This window comes from Pelmatolapia mariae, linkage group LG12 (genome assembly GCF_036321145.2).
Source record: "Pelmatolapia mariae isolate MD_Pm_ZW linkage group LG12, Pm_UMD_F_2, whole genome shotgun sequence".
Taxonomy (NCBI): Eukaryota; Metazoa; Chordata; class Actinopteri; order Cichliformes; family Cichlidae; genus Pelmatolapia; species Pelmatolapia mariae.
Window position 1 is genome coordinate 29,396,062 of NC_086237.1, and position 10,063 is coordinate 29,406,124.

Sequence of the window (10,063 nt, forward strand, 5' to 3'; positions counted from 1 at the left end):
AGGTACTGGAACAGCAAGGCTAATTAATTTGTTTTTCTGTGCGCTGAAGATGTTTGAGAGCTTTTATTTCCAGTTTTTTGCATTACACACATCATGAATGTGTTACCTCCTATGCTGAAGAGCAAAGGAGGTAACACATTTATGATACCCAGGTTTGTCATAAGAAGTTGATCGCTTAATTATTAAGTAGAACTGGAAGATATTTTTCACTTGGCCTTAAAAAAAATAAATAAAAACCCACACACATTAAAACATTGTTTATTAAATGACCACCAAGTACAAAAGACGTGGACCTAGTTGTCCTAAAATCTATCCAGATGTTCTACTTCAAACACAGTCACATTTACAGGGTTGATAGTCTCACTTCACTTTTACAAACGAGCACATCAATGTGTTATTTTTCCCATTAAAGTAATAGTTCTGCATCGGTAATGCCATAATTGCCAGCAAAAATACTTCCTTAGTAAAATACAAATACACTCTGAATCAGCTCAAAGGTTTAAACTGCACTTTTGATTATCTGGTATTAAAACCAGCAGACTTCGCAAGCGTCCTACAGACACTAGAGCATATAAACATTTACATGTGCAGAGATCCATTCAGCTGCAGGAGTAGCTCAGAAGAAGTAGACCTGCTCATATGCTGTGATGTTTGCAACATAGACAGGTGAGTAGTTGTAAATCAGTGATGATTCCTCTTCTGCAGGACTGTCAAAGTGATGTAAACTTCTCCTTGCTAAACAAAGCAGAGCAGACATACATGTGGTTAGGTTACGTTAGAATAAAATAGCTTAATGGAGGAATTTGATAGATCGGCATATATAAACTTTAATGGTAATATCTGTTGGTGCTGGTCTGTTCTGCTCTTATGTGGTTCATGTACAAATCCTGTGTACATTTTAGCCATTTATCATGGACTGATGGAATTTTGAACATTTAGTTTTAGATCTGCGGTCATGTGAAAATCCTGTGAAAAACTAAGTATACGTTTACTTCTTTAATAGCAATTAATCAAACTCACTTGATAAAATAATCGACAGCAAGTAACGATTTTATAGACCCCTCCTATACAAGCAGAAATTTTGACAGTTTGCAAGTCTGGAGCGTTTAGGTGTGTGCCATAGTTTTCCCAGAAGAGGACAGCCCAGCAAATTCACTTAAAGTGCAATACTCAGAAATTTAAAGAAACAAAACAAACAAGAGCCAAAACAAGACATCTCGTACTCGGGCCTTAGTAACCATGTTAAATGCTACAATTCATGAGAGTATACTGATGGATGCAAATATAGCTTGTTTGGAAGGGCTGCCAAGACAAAGCGACATTTTTCCTAAAAAGAACAAGGCAGCACAGTTTAGGTTTGCAAAGATGGATCTGAACAAACTGCAAGATTTCTGGAACAAAGTTCTTTGGATAGCCAAGACCAAAGTAGAGATGTTTGGGCATTATGCTAAGTGCCATGTTTGGAGAAAACCAAGCAAATGCAAATGAGCACTAACCCCTCACACCAGCTGCCAAGCACAATGGTGGAGGGTAATTATTTGTGCTCTTTTGCCAGCCACAGGACCTGCATGCCTTGCAGTCACCGAGTTAACCATGAACTCCAAATACTAGTGATGCTCCATCACTGCATCTCACTGGGTGTTAGCTCGCTCTGCGGTAAGTAGTATCACTTCCCGTTCCTGTTACAGTGCACAGTGGCGCCTGTGTAGCCTTTCTACTTAGCCAATTTAATCGAAAGCGTCTAAATTCATAGTGTAATCTTCACGTGCTTTATCCAAAATTGTTGGGACAACGATCCCAAGCACAGCAGCAAACCTGCAACAGAATGGCTAAAAAAAAAAAAAAAAAAAAAATGGAAAGAATCAAGGTGTTGCAACGGCCCAAATTCCAGACCTCAACCCTAGTGAAATCCTGTCACGGGAACCTAAAGGAGCCGTGCATAAACAATTGTCTGCAATCTTTAATGAACTGAAGCACTGCTGTAAAGAACAGAGGGCCCAAATTCCTCCACAGTGACGTGACAGACCGATAAAGTCATACAAAAGGATTACTTAAGCTATTGCCACTAAAAATGGTTCTGCAAGCTGCTAGTTTACACAGCACTGCATGGAGTCCTGTGAAAAGTTGTTTTGGGTTTTTTTTTTCTTTTCACGTCTGCAAGTGAAACTGATCAAAACAGGGCGATAAATATACCCACAGTTCTGAAAGCAGTTCATGAGAAGATAGCACGCTGTTTTATATAAGGTTTGCATCAGTGATGCTGATTAGTTAAGTTGGTTTCACCAGGAAATAGCGGTCACCACAAAGGAAGCAAAAAAATAAATACAAATAAAAGATTTAAAAACACACACACACACACACACACACACACACACACACACATGTCTGGTTTGCTATCCTCGTGGGGACATCCCATTGACATAATGCTTTCCCTAGCCCCTTACCCTAACCCTAACCATTAAAAATGAATGCCTAACCCTAACCCTTACCCTAAACCTAACCATAACCTAATTGTAACCCTGACAGTAAAACCGCATTTTGAGTGTGAAAATTGCTTTCAACCCCGAGGGGACCTGGATTTTGGTCCCCACGGTGCAGAAAGTCCCCACCAGGATAGTAAAAGTCAGATTTTGGTCCCCACCAGGATAGTACGAACCCGTACACACATACACACACACACACACACACACACACACAGGAAACTGACAGCTATTGGCCACATTAGACCGTCTTCATTGTCTTCAGCACTCAGTTTCACTTCACTACAATGAAGTTTTTTTTATTACCACTTATTTTTTTCCTCTGTGTTTTTGGTTATGCCAGTGAAATAAATGATTATGTATTTTCAGCATTAGGCACAGGGCTCACTAGAGCACGGCAAGCCCTCTTGCTACGGTCAGTTTCTGATTGTTTGGTCAGAGACATTCATACTAGTGGCCTACTGGAAGTGATTTTGTAGGACTCCAGCAGTGCTCATCCTGTTCCTCGTTTCAAAAAGGAGCAGATACCAGTGCTGGTGATGAGTTAGGACCTTCTATAGCTCTGTCCAACTCCTTTTGGTCATTGTACACGCTGCTGTGTTATCCTGGAGGTGTTGGACTACCTGTGCAACCTATGTAGGGTCCATGTATCACCTTATACTACCAGTAGTGACATTGACCCTAGCTGAATGCATCTGTTGATTTCATGTAATACCAATGCAACTGAAAACTGATTAACAACTCCCTCTGCTTCTTATTCGACTAGATTAATATCCCAGTTTAATTGGGTTGATACTATACTCTGATTAAAAAGTGTTCCTTTAATTTTGTTGAGCAGTGTATGTTTTTTGATAATGCATGCTTGTCATGTTACCTTCACTGACAAAAAATTCAGCTAGCACCGACGATAGCTGCACAGCGTGACGGGAGTGAGGGAAGTTCAGCTTTCTGTTCCACTGAAAACGATTCACCTCCGGGTGCCACTGAACTCCGTAGAAAGGATATCTTTTACCTGTCGTAACAAAACAATATATCTCTTGGTACAGTGCTGTTTCATGGAAATCCTTCAGCTTCCCAAATAAAAAAAATAAACCTTGTAACCTTCGAAAGTTGACACAAAGTGAGCTCCGTTCTTAGCGATGTTTGTTGACAAGATGGTGAAGAAACTCTGTAGCATCTCATTTTCCTGGAAGTCCTGTGAGAACATTCGTCATATTAGCAGTTATCATTTAAGTGTCTCTATTTGTTATTATTTTAACTCTCCTTCTTGTATGCAACACTCAGAACTGTTTGGATTTATTAGAAGAATTCACTTTTGGGCTTCATTTCTACTAATGCTTTGTTTAATGTCCGCTCAAATGACGACAACTCTTTTCATGGCAGACAAATTCATTCTGAATGCAGATTAAAAGACATATCTGTATAGTATATCTGTTAAACCCCTGCTGAGACGAAGGCTCCTAACTGTGATCATTGGCTGGGATTTTATTTCTCCAAACAATAACTATTCAAAACCTAATAGAAGAAGTAAAACTTTCTGTTTGGCGACACTGGTCAGAAGAAGGCTTATGCTGTACCTTTATTGTAATTCCATAGTTGTGAAAATTGCCAGTCAGAGGTTCCTGGGTCAAAGCATTGATGAGCTCATCTGGGAAAGTATTGAACATCCGGCTGGACTGCGCCTCTGCACGCAACACAAAAGGGTATTTGATTAAGTCCACTTATAAAATTGAACACATTTAACACAAAAGAAGAAAAAATGTCTGAATAGATATATCAGCTTAGGATAAGAGAATCTAGGCAATTTAACTGTTCAGAGGTCTTCAGAAGTCATCATAGCTGATATATCTAACCTCACACTCTGAAGAAAGGCAAAAATAGACTTTTGGGGGGAAGAAATTTGAATATTTTTTGATGCATCTCAGTTTGATTATTTTATTTGTTCTCTAACTGACAAAGCTTTTGAGAACAATTTAATAATTTAACAATTTAATGCTTCAAGAGATCCATCATCATCCCTGTGCCCAAGAACAACAAGCCCTCATGCCTAAATAACTACTGGCCAGTTGCACTGACTTCGGTGGGAGGCTGTTAAAAAAACATCATCTCCTCCTCCATCCCAAACACCACAGATCTGCTCCAGTTCGCCTAATGACTCAACAGATCCACGGAGGACGCCATCGCCCATGTTCTGCACACCATCCTTAGCCACGTGGACAAAAAACAAGGTAACTATGTGAGACTGCTGTTTGTTGATTACAGTTCAGCATTTAACACAATAGTGCCCAGCAGACTGTTCACAAAGCTGAGGGATCTAGGACACAACAGCCGTCTGTGTGCATGGGTGTTGGACTTCCTCACTGGCAGAACTCAGGTGGTGAGGGTGGGTAGGTGCGTCTCCGACAGCATCACCATCAACACAGGAGCGCCACAGGGCTGTGTACTCTCGCCACTGCTCTACTCCCTCTACACTTCAGACTGTGTGGCCACTCTTGGCTCCAATACAATTATGAAGTTTGCTGACGACACAGTGGTGTTGGGTGCCATCTCCAATAACGATGAGGCGGCCTACATGGATGAAGTGAAGAATCTGGCATCGTGGTGCCGGGACAACCAAGTCCAGCTGAACGTCTGCAAGACCAAGGAGCTGGTGGTGGACTTCGGAAGGAGTAAGCACAGAGACTACAAGCCCATTACCATCAACGGCGCTCCAGTGGAGACGGTATAGTCCTTCAAGTACCTCAGTGTCCACATCTCCTCAGATCTGACATGATCTGCCCACATTCAGGTCCAGTCCTAAAAGGCTAGGCAGCGCCTGCACCACCTACGACAACTGAGGAAGTTCAGGGTCTCTCCAGGGATCCTCAGGACTTTCTATGCAGGCGCTGTGGAGAGCATTCTCACACAGAACATCACATCCTGGTATGGGAACAGCTGTGTCAAGGACAAAAAAGCTCTTCAGAGAGCGTACAGCAGAACGCTGCTGCAGGACTGCTCTCCCCTCCCTTCAGGACATCTATACCAGGAGATGCTGCTCTAGAGCAGCTCGGATACTGAAGGACCCGTTGCACGCCAGCAATAAACTGTTCCAGCTTCTGCAATCAGGCAGAAGGTTCCACACCATCCGGGCAAGAACAGAGGCTCAAGAGGAGCTTCTTAGGGTAAGAGTAAAGTTAGGGTCAAAGAATTACAACAACAATCTCATCCAAAGAGCACATCACATATATGCAGAAAGAGCATTTAAAGTTGGGCCAAAAATCCCCCAGATTTGTAACTTGCCTCTACTGACACCAAGTGTTTTGTTCAGGCACTCTTCTGCAAAAAATTTCTAACCACTGAAAAAAAAAAGTTCCAGCTAGCTTGCTTGCATGCATACATACATACAAAAACACATTCCTCCTGTTAATTTAAAGAGTAAAAAAACAAAAAAAAAAAAAAAAAAAAACACAGATTCACATAAAGACAGCAACCAAGCATGAACCTGTGGTTAAGTTGAGGGGCAATGCTAAGTTCTCAGCTGGGGTTTTTGTCAGGAGATTTTCACCAGCCACCAGCACAGTGAGTAGCTGCATTCCCATGCATGTGCCCCAAATAGGGAAGTAGTCCCCGGCATCATTAGCCTGAAAGTCACAGGAAGTTGGAAATGTAATTTTTCTGCACCAACAGCAGGAAACCAAAACGAAAATTTACGCTAACGTACAAAATGTTGCTAAATTTTCTTTTTTTTCCCGTTTTGCAGTCAACAGTAGCTTAAATGTCCTGCAGATGTAGGGCAAGTGTACGTCATATTAACAACAAACTAGTCTTGATCTTAAACAATGTTCTCAGTGCAAAGATTAACCTCAAACTATTAATAATTGATTGAAGTTAACATTAATTTTGTAGAGCAGAATTTCAAAATGCCAAGTGTAATTGTTCAAATGTTGTTCAATAAGAAGCTCTTATTTTTCTTTGCTATTAACCATTGGAAACCTTCAGGACAGGTACAAGATCTTCCCCTAAGAGGAGTTCATTTCTGCACAAACGAGACAGGCTTTTGAAGCAAAAAACAATAAACAGAGAATGATGTTCTGTACTAACCGCCAGAGCGAGCCTGTAAAAAATCTTCGCCACCCGGGCAAAGTCTGAAGTCTCCAAATCTGCAGCTCCCCCGATGAAAATCAACCTGAACCGACATCACATGGCAAATAAAACTTGGTGTAATCTATTTAGACACAAATTTCAGTTACCAACACATTTAAATTAATATACAGTAGCTCACCCGTTTATCTTCCTGAAAATGTTCTCATATTCAGATGTAGTCAGAGTTAATCTGTGCAGGGAAACAAAAAACAATGAGTGTTGTACTATTTTCCATTGTTCAGACTACACAATGGTGAGCTCACACAGGGGTCAACTTCTTTTCCACAAAATGTCAGCAACAATGGAAACATCAGGCGAGTTAACATTCACCTAATGTTGAATGCAGATGCAAAGTCAGCAAGCTCCAATGACTCAAAATGAGTCTGCTCAAAGAAACCCTCTCTCTGTTTTTAATATGCAGATTTAAAGAGACTGTTGTTTTGAGTGAGGTTTAATAGGCATAATGATCTCTAAATACACCCAGTTCTTTCCTTTTCATCTGAGCCAACAGAACAGACTTCTTTAAAAGCTCATCTTTACTCTTAAATGACTCAACCCACCTTATAGGCATCACTCTGCTGCCCCCAGACTCAATGTATTTCACGTAAGAGGAAGGTATGTAAGTCCTCCCAAATGGTTTCATAATTTCATCTGTAACAACCTGAGTTAAAACACCTGTGGAACAAAAATCACAGCAGCTCTGATTGAACAGTCAACAGTGACACAGCTACAGAAATGCAGTGATTCGCTCTGCTTTCTAAAGACATGCATCTCTCTGAGTGAAATACCAAATATAAGTCCTGATGGTGTATTTTACTCACCTATCACAGATCTGTCATTCACAGCCTCGTTGCTGAGTTTAGTCGGCATAGCTCTGCTGCAGCAGAAGCAGCAGGCAAAAAAAAGGCACAGATAGGTCGAAACTCCTGTGTTAAACATGTTTTTGGTCACCAGCTTAGTTCAGCAGAGCAGTCTTTTTTACAAAGCTGTCAGAGCTGTGGATAATGAAAGCAGCAGACTTATATAAGTCGTGTTAGAACAGGATATAGTCAGTTCAGGGAAGTGAGGAATGCCCAGATTTACATGTGACAACTCCTGTACCGCACATGCCGGTCAAGCAACATGACTGCTGAGGCAAACATAAAGGTTTTGCTGACAGCGTGGAGTTTTTGGCAACATTTCTGATCATTGAGTGTATTGGAAATTATGTAGCCTCATTGGTTTGTGCTCAGGTTTATAGTAGAGGTCATGTGACCACTATAGCAGCCAGCTGCAGGTTCATGCATGGATAAAAACTGCTGTCAGACAAGTTTCTGTTCCAAAGATAAAGCGTGGTTCCTATTTAAAAGGTTTAAAGGTGTTGCAGGCGTATTTTTCCAATAGTGCTGTTTAAATACAAGTTCCTCATAAGAGACCAAAATAACAATCCCCATGCATGACTGTCGCAACTTTTCTAATGCTTTATGTTAAAAGTGGCAAAAGCAACTGATTTTGTAACCGATACAGTTGATTCACAGATTGTGTAACACATGGTTTTTTTTTTTAACTTCAACCACTGATGAACACACATTCCTACCTTAAATTATGCAGACAGATGGCTTATGGTTTAGGAAGAGGGTAAAAAAAGCAATTGGTGCTCCAAGGGTTTCTAATACAGCCCGCCCAAATTCTCGCAGGCATAAGGAAACGCTGACATGAAGGCTGCTTGCGTAAATGGAAAAATTCAACATTCGGTTTAGGCAAACACACGTTATGCAACAATAAGATGTTATTGTAACCACCAAAGCTTAACATGCATTTAAATACCATACATAACATTTATGTAAAATGTCACTTGCTTACTTTCATATTTTAAATGACTAACCTGAATCAACAGGAAGGATTTGAGTCACCAAAACAACTGTGCACCATTTGAGCACTCCAGCCTTTCCACTCATGGAGGATTGTTTGCATCCAGGGCTTTCTGCCAAATGGGCAAAAGTACAACACCAACTCCAAAAAAGGCATAGTTTGTTATAAACTGGACTCCGTGAGCAGAGTCAAGCAGATGTTTGCACGTCTTTATTAGAAAACGGAAAAGCAGGTTCTTTTGAGTGAGTAGTTGAGTTAACAGGCATGCTACTGGGAGCTCTGTCAGACAGGAGAGTGACTATTAGTGGAGTACCAGGTAAGTGGGAATGAGTATTGCTGCATTTGTAATTGATTGTAACAGTCTAACATAAAAAGATGGCATGGGGGAGCTCAAGAGGAGTACTTGGTCAACAGGAGGCAGGCGGAGACCTTGTAAGTCATTCCACTTGCAGGTAGTAAATAAGAAAAACTGCCTGGAGGTGCTCACAGTCCACAGGAGTGTTTGACTTGGAGTTCAAAGGTTTCCTGGCAGCTAGAGGAGGAGCAGAAAATACAGATTACACAAGGTAAGTGCAGGAAATTACTCAGAACCAAGGAGCCCTGACGGTCACCATGTTGACAAGGACAATCTGACATAGAACTGTGGCACCCAACAGCCTAGCTCTTGATTACGCCATAGAAAACAGCTGGGGGAACAACAACGCGAGCCAGAAGGCTCCACCCAGGGGCGGATCAGAGGGAAGGTGCTGGCCCAGCTATTCCACCTGAGGCTAAGAACAGAGGTTAACAAATAATGAAAAAAATAAATAAATAGAAGTAAACCATGACAAAATCAGGATGCTATAAAATGCAAATAAAAACTGAACCCCCCCAAAAGGTAAGTTGAACATCAAGAGATTTTTGTTTCTTATAAAAAAGCTTGTCAAGTTATCTTACTGTTACTAAAAGTAAGGTATATATGTAAGGCAATACTTTCCTCAAAGACGATAAAGAAATTGTCAAACATGATATTGAGCTGCCTGGTAGTCATGTCAACGAGTCACCCCTGATGGAAGCAAGCTTGTCAGATTTTGCTTTAGTATCTGTTTTCACATCTGAAGACTTTTCATATCATTCAAAAGGTCTGAACGGACGTTGTTGCCTGGAAAATATGAAAAATATCTGGCATAACCAGATCAAAACATGTTTTGGTGTCACTTATTCTTGTCACAGAAAACCTTGCAATCCCAGGGGTCATTTTGATGACATTTGCAGCAGTTGCCCTGCCATATAAGCCACAAGGTACTGGACTCCAAGAGATGGTACCGCTTTTGAATTTGTGTGTTACAGGAAGAGCAGCTTCAGTCCCCATGACCACCTCATAAGACCTCATATCATTGTTCTCTTCAGAAACCGGCTCATCCATATTTCTGTTTTGTGTCCTCTGCCTTTAGCAGAGCAAAATCTAAATTTAAATACAAATTTAAAAGGCCCTTTTATGTATTTAAAACCTAAAAAACAAGTCTGTGCTGACCCCTACACAAGAGGAAGGTTAATCTGTCTCCAGTATATTCAGTTCAGTCATCAGATAATAACGAATTGTGATGAATGATACACAGACGTCAGATAAC

General features: G+C 40.9%; 1 protein-coding gene across 2 annotated transcripts; it reads right to left on the minus strand.

Moving 5' to 3' along the window:
• Window positions 1–257: 257 nt before the first annotated feature.
• On the minus strand, window positions 258–9,919 carry LOC134639428 (gamma-glutamyl hydrolase). 2 transcript variants are annotated; one of them, XM_063490606.1, is made up of 10 exons: window positions 8,467–9,919; window positions 7,424–8,303; window positions 7,163–7,277; window positions 6,742–6,792; window positions 6,561–6,645; window positions 5,962–6,100; window positions 4,058–4,164; window positions 3,582–3,675; window positions 3,355–3,492; window positions 258–735 (listed from the first exon to the last, which is right to left on the minus strand). In XM_063490606.1, the coding sequence occupies exons 2-10, from the start codon at window positions 7,539–7,541 to the stop codon at window positions 617–619; spliced, it is 966 nt and encodes a 321-aa protein (XP_063346676.1). In that variant the 5' UTR covers window positions 7,542–8,303; window positions 8,467–9,919; the 3' UTR covers window positions 258–616. The 2 variants fall into 2 exon arrangements, with proteins under 2 accessions (XP_063346676.1, XP_063346675.1); XM_063490605.1 differs by having other exon boundaries at window positions 7,424–9,919.
• Window positions 9,920–10,063: the final 144 nt, after the last annotated feature.